This window comes from Vigna unguiculata, chromosome 4 (assembly GCF_037176805.1).
Source record: "Vigna unguiculata cultivar grain cowpea cultivar isolate G323 ecotype 2 chromosome 4, ASM3717680v1, whole genome shotgun sequence".
Lineage (NCBI taxonomy): Eukaryota > Viridiplantae > Streptophyta > Magnoliopsida > Fabales > Fabaceae > Vigna > Vigna unguiculata.
In genome coordinates this window covers 3662924-3681773 of record NC_140795.1, presented here as the reverse complement: position 1 = coordinate 3681773, position 18850 = coordinate 3662924, and the positions used below count along the sequence as shown (strand labels likewise).

Here is an 18850-nt window from a genome sequence, read left to right as displayed (position 1 = left end):
AAAAAAAGTAGGTAAAACAGGTGAACAGTCAATAATCTACTTTCTTCATGAAAGTTCAGACTATTCCATATACATACTCTATCACTCTGCCATGTGTATATCTATATATCTATCTATATATATACAGATGTAAATACTATAAGTTGATGAAGGAAATTATATGAGCATGATAATATGTAATTGAGAATGATTATAATTATATGAAGTTTTTATGAAGAGAATGTTATGTTGTTATGTGGAAGGAAGAGAAATTAGGTTGAAGTGTGTGTGATGAGAGAGAGAGAGAGAGAGAGAGAGAGAGAGAGAGAGAGGGTTTTGTTGAGATTTGAAGAAAACGGCTAAAGAGAAATGTTTTGGAGAAGAGAAGGTGGGTGAAAGATTTAGGTCACTTTTTAAAGAAGCAATAATTGTGGAAGAAGAGGGAAAGTTAGGCCAACGGTCAAAACTCTCATTAAATATAACGGAATGTTTACCTTCACTTTAAGTCTTTTGTATGTGCCCTAAATCACATCTTACATTATTTTATTATTATTATTATTAATATAACTTAACTCTTATCCATAATTATTTTTCAAATTCAGATTGTCTACTCAATTTTTTTTTTGTTTCCTATGTTAAAAATTGTATGGTAAAAACTATTTTAATATATTTTCAAAAATTAAAATCAGTGACCATTTTAAAAAATCACAGCAGAGAAACAACATAAAAAACAAATAAATAATTCACATTCCTATTTTTCATATTATCATCTTGTTACACAAAATTTATGAAAACAAAAATAAAATTGCTTAATTAAGTTTTAATTCATGACATATTTGGATATTTTTAATTCATTTATTATTATTATTTTTAATCTCCATACTTAAAATTTGTATATTTTTAATAGAATTTTTGTTATTATATATATATATATATATATATATATATATTATCTTAATTGGTGATATAATTTTTTTTATTTCATCAGCTTGTTTACTTCCTCTCGTATTATATTGTTAATATAATGTTGATATTGTGATGATTTATACTGCTTTTATTAAGAATTAACCAAAATGATCCCATCAATGACATTTATTTTTTAATTAAAAATATGTTTGATAACGAAATTATCATACTTCCAATTCCATATCAACTCTGCTGTCTATATTTGTTCGAAATTTATGATTGAATACAAATTTTGCTTAAATAAATTGCTTACAAAATTTACTCTAGAAATAACCTATTTTTATTATTAGAGAAAAATACTTGGATATGAGATTTTTGTGTCCGTAATATAGTTTGATCCCTTGTTCTATTCTACCCAAATTATTTTCTTTTAAAAAATATATGTAGACTCTTAAAAATCAACATATACACTACCCTACATATTAATTACCTCAGGTAATTTTAATTAATTAGCTAATCAGCCACAAACTTATTCAATTCACTATCAATGAACGTGGGTTTTTAGTTTTTTATATTTTCAATATAATTTTAAAGCAAAATGTTTTTGGCGAAAAAACCTTTTAATTTCAATTTTGAATTACTATTCTACATTTATTTCCAAAATCAAGAAAAATGAGTTCAGCTTTTACTTTTAGAAGACACTTTATTACAAATAGCATCGGCATACATAAATGCCTTCAAAAAATTTTAATAAAATAAATATTCATAGATCTAAAAAACTTATGATAATTTTAAATTTTTTAAAACATATATATACTAGTAAACATAATTTTTTACTTGGATATCTATATATATATTACTATTTGATTATAAAAGGTGCTATGGATTAAATATACTTTTAATGAGTCTAAATTTGTTATGGAAATTTCGTTTTTATCGCTTTGTTGTGTCTTTAAAACATACTAATTATTGTGATGAGTGATTAATTAACATGATCAATGTTATGTGTGAATATAGAAAGAATTGTAATTAAAAAGCAATTTAAATAAAATATTAAGGAGTTGTTGGAACCTGTTTATCAAGAAAAGGGAGTAATTATGAACACTAATTTAGTCAATTAACACATTCTCAATCACTTCTTAACCGAATTGTGGCACCTATTTATCAAATATAATCATTTTCAATTTTCTCTAAACTATATATATAATAAACATCATTTTCCATGGTGGGTTACACCATATATTGGTCAGATATCCATGTACAGTTGATACATGTTTTAAACAAATTTCACGAATAAGTTTTGTAACATAACTTTTCTATTAGCTTTCTTAAATTAAGTTTTTGTTTCTTTTCAAGTAAATATTGAAATATCTCACTTTATAGGTTGTGCAACATGGAGTGAAATATAAACAAATAATATAGATCTCCAGACAGTGAAAGGACGTTTAAAAATGAAAAAAAAAAATTATAGCAAGATTAGAGATATTATTTTTTTAGCTTTATCTTTATTTCATTGATATAAAAAATTTTACTTTTTCATGTTTTTATCCATATAAATAGATTTTTTTTAATATACTATCTTTTTTCTTTTTCATATTTTTCTATATATATCAACAAAATAAAAAGATATTTGAGCTGGCAATAATATGTAAATAATCCAATCTTAAATTCAATACAATTCAATTCGGACATGGAATTCAAATTTTGGTTAAATTTTTATACTGTTTTCTTCTATTATGCTATCAAAATATGTTAATTTTAATATTTTAAAATATATTAAAAACTTGTTTAATATATTAAAATAAGTGTGACAAAGATTATGAACCCGACAACATGTCAAATATCAATGAACATTATTCACCTTTCAACAAATACTAACATAAAATTCTCATATTATATAAGATTTTTATTGTAAATTTGTTAAAAGAAATTGTAAGAAATTTTTTTTTCTGTCATTTCTCTAAGAATTTTAATCCATGGATAATCATTTCCTATAAAATTATAAAATTTGCAAGTATTTTTTACAAATTTTTTTGTAAAAAATGTTTTATACAAAATATTTTGCAAGAAAATTGGTAGTAATTTCTTGCAAATTTTTTTCTTAACAAAATTTTGTAAATATTTTCTACGAAAAAAATTTCAAAACAAAATTGGAAAGAAATATGAATTTTTTTATCATGGAGTATTTATCACTTACATAAAAAAAAGAAAAAATATACCATTTTAATGGTTATATTTATAATTTTCAGAAAAAAACATAGTTCCTTGTATTTTAATTGTATCTATTTTATGTTTTTTTTACAGCTGAATACAACACTTTAAACAGGTTTAAAATTGTCAATTATTTACCATTAGAAAATATTTTCTGTGACGTGACGACATGTAGCACAAGCATACAAGTCGCAATTGAAATTTGAAAAGGCTGCCATAAAATAATTTATAATTAAAAAATATCTGACAATTAGATATAATAACGCTACACTTGCAAGCAATTTAGTTATTAAACTATTATTATCACACACATCACTTTCACTTTGCAATTGCCTAGTTAAACACTTCACCTATATTATTTTCTGTTCCAATTTGAACTTCATTTCCTTGCATTGCATATTTCTTTAATTATCCCCAACAAATGTTAATTATCATCATCAAAAATATTTCTTTATTTATATATCATTTTGCTAGCTTAAAATATAAGTGATGGGAATATGTTCCGGAAATAATTTTATTAATTTGAAAGACAGAATATTAATTAATAAAATTTCAAGTTGTTGTACACCAGAAAAATAAGATTTCATTGTCTTAACAAAAATGTGTTTATTTTTAAATATTTTTATGAGAGACCAAATGTGACATATACATGACGATTAAGAGCATATATAGTTACATAATTTCTCTGTGTAACTGTAGTATTTGAAGTCTCTCTCACACACACATTTTATTAATACATTTAAGAAAACTATAAAAGTTTATGCAAATAAAAAACATTGAAAAAGTTAAGATATAGGCCTGGTGTTTGTAACACGTTTTAAACATAAAAATATTTTGCAGAAAGTGATCTTGAAAAGTTATCAGAATTTACATGTTTTCAGATTTTGAGTTTCTAAGAGTTACTAATCATATTTCTGGAAAAAGAAAAAAGAAAAAAGAATCTAAATTCCATAATTTTTGTCTCTTATATATTCTGTATTTGAAACATATAAAGTAAGGGGGAAAAGAGGAGAAGAAAGGAAAAATATTGAAGTTGAGAAATATTTTGATTGTTGGATTGAGTATAATTATAAATAAATATTCAAAAATTAGATGGATTACACAAATATAATTTATAAATGAATACCACTTTATGTAAATTTTATAAAATATATTTAACTTAATCAATTTTTTTATCATAAAAGCATATGTAACATAATAGGCAATGCTTTTGTCGGATAATTATCATAAGCTTAAAAATTATTTTCTATTTTATTTTTATTCTTTTCTAGTTTCAGATTATTTTTTATTTATTTTTTCTAAGACTAAACAGGTTTATTTTATTATTATATTTATTACATTTTTTCTTACCAACATACAATTAGGGTCGATTCAAAGTTGATAGTAAAATTTTTAATTATGACTCTAAAACTTAATTTTACTTGCGAATATTACCTTTTTTAAAATAATTATAATTAATAAAAATACACGTGACACTATTATTAAGCAAACTGGTTATCACATCACAACTGCGTTTTTTTTTTTGTTCTACGTCATCACGAGGTTACGATCACGAAATGTTACCTTTTATTATAGGACATTAGAAGTTTAATTTAAATTAATTTTATCATTTTTTTATTCAATTCGATAAAGCTTTTTCTAATTAATAAATTTGGTTAGGCAAATTAATTTGTTGTGTTTACTTCAAATGATATATATGTATTTTTGCTATTATTTTTAGATTTTTAATATATAATAACCTTAAAAAAAAAATCAACTGAATAGAAATATTTATACGTAAATGTCAATGCATAACTACTCCCTCATATAATTAAGCATGATTCCTCACGTCAATGTGATTTTATTTCAAATATCTGTCGTTATTTTCATACTTTTGTACCCTTCTTAAAGAAAATGGATAAAACATGATGTAATTTCTCTAAAATAATGCTTGACATCATCGTGCAATTACACGGTGATATTTAATTACATAGAGAAAGAGATTGATTTCTAATTTGTTTACAAACATAAATATAAATATTATTTACTAACAAACACAGTTATTATATTAATTAATTTCACCGTTTATCATAGTTTAGGTTTAGCTAAATTTATATTATATTGATATAAATCTATATTAATATTTTAATTTAATGCTCTGATAAATACACATAAAATGTATATATAAACACAAATATATGTCATTTAGATGGGGTTTAAATTTCTGTAAATTAAAAAAACTTTCGTATGGTAGTTATAGTTTTTTTTTTTTTTTTTTTTTTTTTTTACCGTTTTAAAATTTGAAAAACTCTATTTTTAGTTTAGCTCATGTAAGTGAATGAATTTGTATTTATATATATGTCTGTAATTTCTTTTTTTAAATTTGAAAATCAATATTTTTGTCCTTCACACTCAACTTAATATAAGTTAGTAATAGTTAAGGATCTATTTATTTTATTTTGTTACTAATAATTAGTTACAAAATATAATTATATATATAATAAAAAAATAATTTCCACAAGATAAATATTATATTCACAAAGGTTAACTTAGAAATATCTTTTGTAGGTGAAAAGCAAGAGAATTTTTTTATTAGTTATCTAGAAGATAATTGAATCATTCATATGTAGAGAGACGGATATAATTATTTGTTGTATATTTTTATGTGAATAGGGTTAGGAGACAAGAGAGGGTAGACCAGATGTTTGACTCAAAAGAAAAAAAAAAGTTTTAATTATTAAATGATGGAATAATCTTCAACACGTGCACATGTATATATATGTAAAGGATTCCAAAGCAAAATAATGTAGTTAGTTATGCCCCACAAAAGTTAATCAAATCAAACCTAAAACATATCCATCCCTATGTATGTAACTTCCAAATATAGCCTAACAATAACACCAACCTCTCCCAAAGATTAATCTTTTCTTTCATGTAAAAATATAAACTATTCCTCCAAATTGTTATTGTTTTGCATGTCACACAAACAAAACCTAGTCATTTGTATATGTCAAAACTACTTTTCTTAGGTGAATACTATGTATCTGTCCCCTGAGTTGAATTTTTCCACGTACATGCACGGCTAAAATTATTAAATTATTAAACCATTATTAATTTTATTCTTATTAGAAGTTAGTGGGTGATTCGTTAGTAGTTCGATATCGGGTGGAACAAAATGTCCAAGAAAATTCGCTAGGATAGGTTCTAACCTGGTTCTGATACATGTTAAAAGTGGATTTTAAACCTAACTCAACCCTACAAAATCGGATTGTAAGGTGAGATTTGTACCTTATTTGTATATTATAAAATTTTATGACCTAGGACTTACAACAATTCTCTCCAAAAGCACTTTTTAGTCTGGATGGCAAAGTGATTCACGTTTTATCTTGATTGTTGTCGCATATATAAGACATGCCCATTTTGTGGAAAATTGAAAACCGTATTCCAATGTCAATGTAATTCCATTAGCAAATACATAAAATATGGAGAAAAAAAAATAAGCACGATTGGTGGGTTATAAGTAGACGTTGTAGGTTAGAAACTTAGAAAGATGTTGAAAGCAGAACCAAACTCGCTTCTCTAAGCAACCTCTCATATGTATATAATAATTTATGTTTATTTGTGTGTTTGAGTGTTACTTATAAGAGGGTTTGTTAGCCAAAACGTTTGCATCAGTCGCAGGTGTAAGAGGTTTGTCCAATCCCTCCAACTCTCTAACGGAAAACACTTTCCCATCTTCCCCCACCATATATTCTCTTCTTCTGTCTCTTTCTACTTCCTTGTCTTTATTCTTATTTTCTTATCTCTCTCTCTTTCTTTCTTATACCTTCAATATTCCATACTCAGATATAAAGATCTTCACACAACAGAGAAATTAAACATACCCTAATCTTGAATTAGGGTTTTTCTTTTCCCTCTTTCTGTTCTTCTCTGTGTGTTTTAGCTTCTAGACAGAAGTAATATGTGCAGTAGAGGCCATTGGAGGCCAGCTGAGGATGAGAAGCTCCGAGAATTGGTGGAACGCTATGGACCTCATAATTGGAACGCCATAGCTGAGAAGCTTCGAGGAAGATCAGGTAAAAGAATCATGCCATGTATTAAACACCTTGTCATCTTCCTCTTGCTCAATCAACTTTTCATATCCATCCAAATCAAACACCTTCATTAGAAAAGTTACAGCACAACCTAACTGGTAAAATTTTCACCTGATTTATATATTATGAAATTTTCTTATATCTAGTCATGAGCTTTCAACCATTATTAGTCTATTAAACTTCAGATTATTCTGTTTGACAAACCCATTAGGGTTATAACACAAATAGACTGTGAGTGATTGAAAAAAAGATGAATGTTCTAGGGTTGATTAAAGATCTGTGAGACACTAACATTGATAAAGATGATGAATTGTTGTTGTTGTGCAGGGAAAAGCTGTAGGTTGAGATGGTTCAATCAATTGGATCCAAGAATAAACAGAAGTCCTTTTACGGAGGAAGAAGAAGAGAGGCTTCTTGCTTCTCACAGGATTCATGGGAACAGATGGGCTGTGATTGCAAGACACTTCCCAGGAAGAACTGATAACGCTGTGAAAAACCATTGGCATGTGATGATGGCGAGGATTCGGAGAGAAAGGTCCAAAGTTTATAACACCAAACACCCACTTTTCCCTCCAAACCTTGACACCGATTTTCAGACTGATTCTATCCCTTCTTTTGTTGAGAAATATTATGAAAAGTTCAGTCATCACCACCACCACCACCACCACCCTTGTGTCACACACACACCTTTTCACTTTCCCAAGAAGTTTCACTTTCAAGATCCAACTTCTGCTTCCACACTGCCTCCAGGTATGCTTTCTGCAACTTCATTCAACATTTCTTCGGGAAAATATAAATCAAATTAAAAGATGTATATATTATAATGAGGACGTGGTTGATAAAGCTGATTTACAAATGTCATCAAGAGTTTAAAAGTTTGTTTGTAGACTATTTGATTGAGTTGAAAGTTTTTTTTTTTTCGGAGAAGCTTCTTTTTAAAAATTTCTAGTGGATAAGAATAAAATTATTAGTTTGTTCACAGATTAAAATTAAATTTTGTATAAATTAAGAAATAGAAAACTAGAAGAAACATATTTAAAATATAGTTTATGAGATTACTCATTTAAATAGCTTATATATAAAATTAAGTTTAAAATTACCAAAATAAACTCGTATATGTCAGACAAATTTGCTTCATTCAAATCGGTTCATAAACTACGTGAAAAAACGTATAGATTTGTGATTCTGATATAATGTAGCAACTAAAATTATCTATTAGTATTAATTATCAACTAAGTTCACAATGCTCACAAATTTATTTTAAAGATTAAATATATTTTTAAGTCCCTCAATTTCCAGTTAAATTTGAAATTAGTCTTTTTTCAAAAATTTTGACCAAGTTAGTCCTTCATCTCTAAAAATGCGTGAATTTAGTCATTTTAACCAAATTTTGTTAAGTTTATATGATGTTTCAAGCGTATTTCATGATAGTATTTGAATTGTTTACACAGTTTGACACATTTTCGCTTTAATGTTAACTCAAATATTATCATAAAATGCGTTTAAAATATTAAATAAACCTAACAAAATTTAGTAAAAATGACTAAATTTACGTATTTCTAAAGATGAATGACTAAGTTAGTATAAAGTTTTGAAGAAGGATTAATTCCAAAATTCACTGAAACTTGAGAGACAAAAATATATTTAACCCTTATTTTAATAACATATTTACTATATATATGAGTCGAGAAGATAACATTTTTGGATCAATCGATATATTATTCCTCTTAAAATTTAGAACTCTTTCACAAATGACACCTCAAAATTTTGAATAAAATGGGTATTTAAATTTGCTCTTGACCAATACAATAAAACAAGAAGTCTATGAAAATATGTTCTGTATATTTATATCCAAGCAAGATATATATTTATATCCAAGGGTTGTTCTAAGTATAAAGTTTCCTTCGAAGATTACACTAGAAATCAGACAAGTAGAATATCATAGTTTTCGATGCAACTTTCTTTTGTTGTCTTATTCTTTGTCCTTATTAGGGTACTATAACAATATTTCTCTTGCAACAAACATGCATTGAAGTGAATACTGATATTTTGCATTGGGGTGATGAGTTAATGATGAGAATGTTGGTGTGATAATGTTGCAGAGAAGAGTGAATCAGTGGAGTTCTATGATTTTCTTCAAGTAAATACCGATTCCAATAAAAGTGAAGTGACAGACATAGCCAGAAGAGACGAAGAGGAAGTGAGTCAAGAAGATGGTGTGGAACTGAAGAACATTGGTGTTCCATTCATTGATTTTTTGTCTTCTGGAACCTGCTAACACAACTGCGACAACCTTAATTACCCATTATTCTCCTATCATCATTTCAGCCTGACCATCGAGAACAATATCTCGACTTTAGAACCATTCATGTAACTTCCTTCTCTATTATTCACAAAAGAGTAACGTATTTAAGGAGACATGTACATTTATAACATGTAAAAAAAGGCTTATGAGAAGCTCCATGCATCAAAATCATCAAAATGTTGCATCATGTAAACCGAAAGAAAATCACAAGTTCCATAGATGCTTGCATCTTCAAAGATTATATGTTATGAATTGGGTTAGGGACAACATGTGGGGTTGGATATTGGATACTAGTCAAATATATAATTAACTATCTCTTAACCTAATATCAAACTTTAAATCTAGCTAAAGGAATTGAGGTATGAATTTAATCAACAACAATTTTTAATGATACACACACACACACACACACACACATATATATATATATATATATATATATATATATATAATGATTTATATCATTTTATTGGACAAAAACCAAATGGTGCATTATTTTTGAATTATGAAAATGAACGTATTTAAAAAAAAACGAAAATGGACAGGTCAAGCCAACTTTGTAGAGTTTTATTGTGAACAAGTCGTACCAGTTTAGCATGGCTTTTAACTTACTAAAGTTGTACTTGCCTGGTACAATTTCGATGTGTTATAATTTTTTTATTTATTTTCATTTAAGTTGTTTTTGCATAACACAATTTCAGTATATTTTGATATAAACTGAAATCATACTAAATTCGTAATACTTTAATACAAATTGAGAAAATAGAAAATAGTAAATTTTGCACATCACAATTTTTATTTAGTATGAAATATTTAAATGTAAATATTTGATAAATCTTTATTTAATAAAATAACACATCACAAAAATTTTCTAAATTTTCTAATAAGTATAGGTATATCAACTAAAAGACTAAAATATAAAAACAAAATAAAAAAAAATAGTAGTAAATGAAGAGTTTCAATCCGAGCTTCTTATCAAAAGTTAGAAGCATTTAAAGTTTTTCTTTACAAAATTTTTTTATCTCAAAATCTAGGACTATTCTATTAAATGTAATAATTGCCCTATCAAATATATATATATATATATATATATATATATATATATATATATATATATATATATATATATATATATATATATATATATATATATATATATATATATAAATATAAAGTTATCATAAAAACAAAAAATTAAGGCAAAAATCAATTTTTAATGGTTTTTAATGAACTTAATAAAGAAGAGAAGTCCTATTATACCAGCAGTAAAAGTTAAAAAAAAAACACACACACATACTAAGGGAATATTATACCAGCTGGTGATTGTACGAATTTTGGATTAATAATAATAACAATATATAACTACATAGTTCTGATTAAATATTAAAAATAGAAATGAAGGGTTGAAAAAAGTAAAAGAAAAAACCAGTAACTATAGAATAATATAAATGGTGCAATTAGTTATTAAAATAAACAGTAAAAAAACAACTTTACCTTGTGTACAAAAAATCTATAAACATAAAAAAGTAAGACACTCTTTTTTTTCTAAAATGACTTAAAATGAAGTCTCAAAAATTTATTACAAAGTATTGGAAACTTATTAAACAAAAGATTAACAAAATCAAACAAGTTTCTCAAGTAATTAATAAAAAAATAAAACCGATTAAAAGTATTTGTCAGAAATACACTATCAATAGGAATACAATTTCATCCTAAAATATTTTGAAGTAAAATAATATGTGGAAATAATTTTATTTCCTATTTCCCCTAATATGTATGTTATTTTTATAAAAAAGAAACACCTTTTTATTTTAACAAACTCTTTTTATTTCTAGATTGGTGTAATCTAATTTAAGCATTCTTTGGATTTCTTCTTGTAATTTGAATGAAAAATTATTTTTAACAAATTTTGTTGAAATTTTTTTAAAAATACACGTGATAGTACCTCGATAAATAAAAGAAAAGTGTGATATAATTTGGAAAGAGAAAAAAAAAAGTTTGATGTATATTAAAAAATAAACTTCATCAATTTGTCAAAATATCATATTCTTCATTGTAATTACACTGAGTTTGGTTCAATCGGCCAATTGGAAGAAAGTCCTCAATAAACTCAATGTCGTTGTTTGTTTCATTAAATGCAATTTAATAGTGTTGTCTATTCTTTCACCACTAATTAATGAATGAAAACGTATTAAAAAATATCTTCCCTGTATTTTAATTATACACTAGTTATATTAAGTTCTCTTAACACATCTGCTTTTGAAAAATACTAGATTTTTGTCAACATTATTCATATTATCTCTCAAAATTAATTGTTCACGGAAAATCATTCATAATTAAAGTTTACGAAAAAAAAAATCATATTAATATAGAACCCTTTAAATTTTAATTGAGAGCACAGAAACACCGACAAGCATATTAAGCAAATGGGAGTTGTGTCTTGGTGCATCTATAAAGTAAAATAATCAATATTTTTGTTTTATCCTTATTTATCGGTAAACCGAACTTGTATATTATTTTTTAGGAAAAAAATTGTTTTTTATACGTAAAATTGAAATAATTCTTTGTCAAAACTTGTGTTCGGTTTAGTTCTTGGATTTTTAAAAGAATTAATTTTGGTTCCTATTGTTTTAATGGAATCCAAGTTTATCCGACCCGACGTGACAACCAATACGTCATGTATTTTTCATTTTTTACATAAAATAAAATACTAGTATCGGTTTAGTCCGCATTTTTTACAATTAATTTCAAAAATAAATAAAAATAGTTAAAAGCCCAACATTTAAAATAAAAAAGTAAATGAATTGACTTACCCAACCACAACCTTATTATTATCATTTTAATTAATAATATATTACTAATAATACATAATAATAATAATAATAGTATTATTATTATTTTATATTATTATCAATATTATTATGAGCAGTAACTAATAATAAAATTAAAGAAGTAACTAATAATAAAATTAAAGAATGAGTTAGGATGCTCCCGATTCATAAACTTATTGGGTTAGGGGCACGAGACCCGTGACATTTTAATTATACCTGTTAAGTTTGATATCCGTTGAGTTTGGGTATGTAGATGAGAATAATTCTTTTTAAGAGAATAGATATAAGATAGCGAAACTCATCCCCTCCCCTATTCCTATGTCCAAGTGGTGTCTTCTGTTTGTCAAAGAATCTACGTAATATTGTATTATTTAAATTGGGCATTAGAATAAAGATTACTTTATACATATATTAAATCATATCTTTGCATACGATTTTGGTTATTGTATTTTATTTTAAATTTATTAAAATATTTATAGTTTATAAGATAACTTAGAAAAATTATTTTTATTATAATTTTTTGTTTCATCTTGAATTATTGTTTTGTCTACTTTATTTCTTTTTGACTTGTTAAATATTTATAAAATTCACTCGAATTTTAGAGGTGTTTTTTCTCTCATTATAATCTTTATTATATATTTTTTTTTTCATTTGCATAGTTTTGTCTAAGTTCGGACGATGTATTATATTTTAAGAAATACAAACCTTCATTTTATTAAATCAAATTGTTTATAGACACTCATATTATTATTTATATTCCATTTCAATATTTATTATTTTTTTTAAATTAAAATGTTTCACTCTTAATTTGAATTTACATGAACTCTTTGTTTAGTTTATTAATTAATATAAAAGAAAAAATTTATCTTTTTTCTTCTCTTTTAAGTCTTATTTATTTTCACTTGAAAAACCTTTATTTTGTTAAAAAACTCATATTTTTGTGTTCTCTTTTATTCATGTTTTCAAAGTATTTTATCTTTTCATCAGAAAATTCAATCTTAACATCATAGAATTAAATTATTTATAAAACACATATTTAATTATTTTTACCTTTTTCGGTATTTTTATTCATTGTTTATTTATTACATTCTAAAGAATGAATGATATTACCTTTGATTGTGTCTCTTTTACTTGGAATTCGCAGTGATATAGCTTTATTTTGATTTTTCTAACTTTTTATCAAGTTTTCATCGTGTTTCATTTACCATGAATAACAAAATTTATTGTTTGAATATTTTTTATGGACATCCAATATAATTTTTACATTTAAACGATAAGAAGTGTACTTTTTAAATGATGAGTCTTTTGATATGATTTATCAGACTACTTTTTTAATTATTATTAGTTAACATTACTAAACATTTTTATAAATTAATGAATGTTCTCATTGTGGTACAATTTTAGTCAGGCGTAATTATTTACTATTTTAATTAAAAAATAAATATATTTTTAATTTCTCAATTTACATACGAAATTGAAATCCATTAATATCAGAAAATTTATATAAAACTCATTCATATACTTTAGTAATATAATATATGAAATACATTCTCTTAATCGAATTACGTTAAGTGATCGCGCATGTGTATGTATTTTTTAAATACGTATGATATTATATGATATTATATTATAAATGATAATATTATATTGTTATTAAGTTAATATATAAATTAAAATTATATTTATTAAAAATAAAGTAAAATATATCGAAACAGATAAAAGAATAATCATTGATAAATAAAGAAAAAGAGAAGAAATAGAGACATCCAATTTTATAAAAAGTTTGTAAAAGTAAGGCCAATTTTTAAAAGTAGACACAAAATCATGCTCTAATTTTTAAAAGTACTTATTTTTTACCCATTTTTTTCGAAGCAATATAATTTATTCTTGTATGTGGCTTTTCTACTCTCTAAGAGATCATAAATCATGTTCTAATTGTTAATCAAACTCTTCTTCTAAATTATATGAAAACAAACACCTCTGGAAGGTACTCTTATACCCATATCTAATTTTTCGACATCTGTCCAATTTTTTGGTTTTTTTGTCATTCTCTTCTTTTAACCTTTCAACTTCCCTTCCCGCTCATCTTTTGGGTTTTGTGACTTTCGACGATGGCTTACGAATTTCAAATTTCTTCAAGTTTGGGATTTATGTTTTTTCCCAGATTCAACCGTTAAAATTTTTGTGTTAATTTTTTACGAACTTTTGGTTTTGAATTTTGTAGCTTTGGAGAAACAAGACTTGGAGGTAAGGATTTAAGGTGATTTGTAAAAGGAATTAAAAAAGATTCAATTTTTAGCCTTTTTTTTTCCTTTTATGTTTCAAATGCTTCTCATTTTTTCCTTTTTCTAAACTTTTGTAGGTCGTTGTTGACAGAGGAGATTGTTGGAATATTTTTCAAGTTTGGGGCTTTTGTTTTTTCCCAGATTCAACCGAAAGTTTTCTGTTAATTTTTTGGGAACTTTTGGTTTTGAATTTTTCAGGTTTGGAAAAACAAGGCTTGGAGGTAAGGATTTAAGGTGGTTTGTAGAAGGGAATTAAAAAAATTCGATTTTTAGTCTTTTTTTATTTTTATTTTTATGCTTCAAATGCTTTTCATCTTTTCCCTTTTCTAAACTTTTGTAGTCACCATTGACATAGGGGATTGTTGAAGTAAATTTTTTTTTTCTGTTGATGGGAATTTTTGTAAGGTGATTTTATTTTTGGTAAAATGTTGTTGGTGATTTCAAGTGAAATGTTGCAGCAATTTAAATAAACACCTGCACAAATAGGTTTTATTCTTCACGGTAAGCTTGATTTTATTTTTAGGTTTTCTAGGTTTTGTTTCCTTATTTGATTTTATTTCATGGTTCATTGGGCTTTTTTGGAGAAGTTCTACATATCAAGGAAAGTTGTGATATCGAGGACGAAGACAAGAACATGCGTTGGCTCCAATCTTGGTGGTGCTCGGGATCCTGCTTCCTTTTCTTTTTGTGAGGATTGCGATCTTGATGCGGGAATTTGTTAGGGCATGTTTCTAGGTAATATATCTTCTCCTGTAACTTTCTTTGCACTCTGTAAAAAGAACATGTCCATTTTTCAATTATTTTATTTGAAGAAATAACTTTTTCATCCCATGGACATATTATGGGAGTGATTTATCCCATCTTCGTTTATTGTGGTTATGGTGTTCCAGGTTTCATCATCTAAGATCCAAGGCCATTTGGCTACTTTAATATTGAACAAACTTTGAGTTTTTTGGTATTGGAATTTAAGTAAAGACCCTTTCTATTTGTTATTGAACTTCATTTTTTTTATTGTAATTGATATAGATGATTATAAATTTGCAATTTTCATTCTTTGCTTTCCTAAAATTTGGTTTTTTAATTTTGTCACTGTTGACATGATTTTAACTTTGCTTTTTTCATATGTTGAAGTCATGATTCATTTAGATAGTTTGTTATGCAATGAGTATGGTTAACTTAATATTTTTAAATTAATGCTTCAATTATTAATTGATCCTTATTGTTATCTTATAAAAGCTTGATCCTTATTGCATCAGGGGAATCTTTCTGCATTTGAAAGCAAGGTCTATTGCAATTAAGAATGCACATGGCAAATTTCAGAATCTTAGGTTATTTTTCTACTTGCTTCCAATGTAATGTAGGATGAAAATTTAAAACTGATACAATATAATAAATTGTCCGGAAGGAAATGCATGTTATTTAGTACTTCGAACTGAAGATGTGTGAAGGCTCTAGGTGATTACTTAACAGAAAGAAATATCATGAGAATTTGTGAGTAGTTTATGTAAAAAGATGTTTTGCAAAGAATGTTGTTCTCTACAATCCACATAGTTTTATGTTTTGATTTCTGATTTTGATGTTCCTTCGTAATGCAACAGATAATGTTTATACGCAGATTGTCACAAGATGGAAGTCTTATTGGTGTTTTCAGCATGGAGAATTCCAAAATCGATGAGCAACTGCTTCAAATGTCTAAGTCATGGGACATTGTAGGTAAGTCATGGTATTGAAATATACTTTACACCGCAATTGATTGTAACGATGAGATGATGATTATTACTTATTTGTATATCTTTGAATTCTACAAACTTTTTCATTATCATTTTGACATTCAAATTTTGGTTGGATTTTAGTTAATAAATCTGCAACTCATAGCCAATGTGTAAGATGTACTTGTGATGGGATTGAGTCCCACAATGGAAAGATAGAATTATAGTTAGGTTTACAAAACTTTGGCCTTGAGTCATTTTGGAAGGAGGTGGCATTTGTCTTGCTTTACTTTGTTATTTTTACATATCAGTGAAGAGTTTGTATGTAGTAAAATTATTGTATTATAATTTATTCTAGACGATGTTGATCTTGAATGGTGTTGGTGAATCTGACTTGGACAACCGATAATATAAAATATGATCCTAAATTTTTTTAAAGTTGTGAGGAAATTATAAATTTGCTTATAAATAATAAAAGTTAAGGAAGTAGAGGAGAAAACTAAAGGTGGGATTTTGCTTCATTGAACCATTAAGGGGTGAGGTGGTTGTTGTATCACTTATTTCTTAAATGAGCTTAATGAAATTGTTGTATCTTTGTGTACCTGAACCATCAATCTGGTCTTTACCACATCAAGAGGAGTTGTGACTGCTCCAGTTATGGCACTTGTCATCAGGTATCAAATTCACCATTCTCAGTTCAAACAAATCAAGTTCGGCAGAACATAGAGGTTTTAAGAGATAGGGTTAAATATGTTTTTGGTCCCTCAAGTTTCAGTGAATTTTGGAATTAGTCCCTCATCAAAACTTTATATCAATTTAGTATTTCATCTTTTAAAATGCATGAATTTAGTCCTTTTAACCAAAATTTTGTTAAGTTTATCTGACGTTTCAAGCACCTTTCATGATAGTATTTAAGTTAACATTGAATCAAAAAATGTGTCAAATAGTGTAAATAATTTAAATACTATCATGAAATGTGCTTGAAACGTCAGATAAACTTAACAAAATTTGGTTAAAAAAACTAAATTCACGCATTTTGAGAGATGAATAACTAAATTGGTCATAAATTTTGATGAGAAACTAATTTCAAATTTCGCTGAAACTTGAGAGATAAAAAATATATTTAACCTTAAGAGATATGTAGTATCAGTCACTGCCCCAAGCATAGCATTCTATGGATCATTAGGATCTCTTTTTGCCTGTAAAGAAACGAAAATTCAGGAACAATAAAATACCTCTAGCGAGCCTTTTGTTGTAACCTCATTCAAGCAAAGAGAAAGAGCCGGTTGTAATAATTCCGATAGTATTAATATATATGCTTGAAATCCTTATTCCTGAGTTAACTACAATAATAACTAATTTTATGCACTTCTTTTCTTCATCTCAAAATGAGATTTACAATTTTACATGAAACAAAAGCTTCATCTTTTAATAGATGGTTTAAAATCAAAAACAACTTTTAATAAAATTTCATAAAAATCAATTGATACTTCAAATTGCAAGCTTACCGCTAATTTATACCCAATACCAAGCTGCTCATAAATGCACAATTCTATGTCATCAAATGGTAAATCTCGCAATAAGAAAGATCCATATTCCTAAAATATAAAAAAAAAAAGTTCATTATAATATTCAAATAGCATGTAAAATGGGAAAGGTAAAAAAATAATGTAAAAAGACATCAAGGTTCTGATCACTCGCAACATCATATCTCTTCTCACTTGCATAAAACTGCCTTTCAGAGTTCTCTGAGTAAAAGGCTCCACAAGGAACAATATCTTTAAAGCAGAAATCATATATGGTACCCAGAAATTAGTAACTAATGATTTATAGTGGTAGTTTTGCATTTAATTTTAACTATTTTACTGTTTAACTGTTGATTCAATTGTTACTTTTTAATTTTAATATTTATCATCTAAAAAAAATAATACCTTTGATTTTATATATCAATATATTTTAATATTTTTGTATTGTCAATATCTACATGTGTTACATTAATTTTACATTATTTTTATTTTGTACGGGACCATATTTCGATTATGTGCATATTTTCTATATGATCATATTATTATTTGAATTAATATAAACAGTAATATTAGGAACATTATTATTATTGAGATTATTATTATTAGTAGCAATAATGTTAGTACTATTATCTTTGATTTTATATATCAATATATTTTAATATCTTTATATGTGTTTGTCGATATTTGTATGAGTTTCTATTTATAAATTTTAACATTAATTTCATGTTATTTTTATTTTTTACGGGACCATATTTCGATCATGTACATATTTTTTACATGATCATATTATTATTTTAATTAATATAGCAGTAGTATTAGTAACATTCTTATTATAAATTAGTAGTAATGTTAGTACTATTAGCTGTGATTTAATATATCAATATATTTTAATATCTTTGTATGTGTTTGTCGATATCTACATGTGTTTTTATTTATAAATTTTAACATTAATTTCATGTTATTTTTATTTTTTATAAGATCATATTTCGATTTTGTGCATATTTTCTACATGATTATATTATTAT

General features: G+C 25.8%; 1 protein-coding gene and 1 long non-coding RNA gene across 3 annotated transcripts; both read left to right on the top strand.

Annotated features, from left to right (window-relative positions):
* The first annotated feature begins 6755 nt into the window (after positions 1 to 6755).
* Positions 6756 to 9710, top strand: LOC114181494 (transcription factor MYB52-like). Its single transcript, XM_028067963.2, has 3 exons — positions 6756 to 7151; positions 7497 to 7919; positions 9272 to 9710. The coding sequence occupies exons 1-3, from the start codon at positions 7037 to 7039 to the stop codon at positions 9445 to 9447; spliced, it is 714 nt and encodes a 237-aa protein (XP_027923764.1). The 5' UTR covers positions 6756 to 7036; the 3' UTR covers positions 9448 to 9710.
* A 5380-nt stretch (positions 9711 to 15090) lies between these two features.
* Positions 15091 to 17600, top strand: LOC114180982 (uncharacterized). Of its 2 annotated transcripts, none has more exons than XR_003603713.2 (4): positions 15091 to 15325; positions 15847 to 15918; positions 16206 to 16303; positions 16935 to 17600. It is a non-coding gene; the product is annotated as an uncharacterized LOC114180982 (long non-coding RNA). The 2 variants fall into 2 exon arrangements; XR_014994198.1 differs by having other exon boundaries at positions 16189 to 16303.
* Positions 17601 to 18850: the final 1250 nt, after the last annotated feature.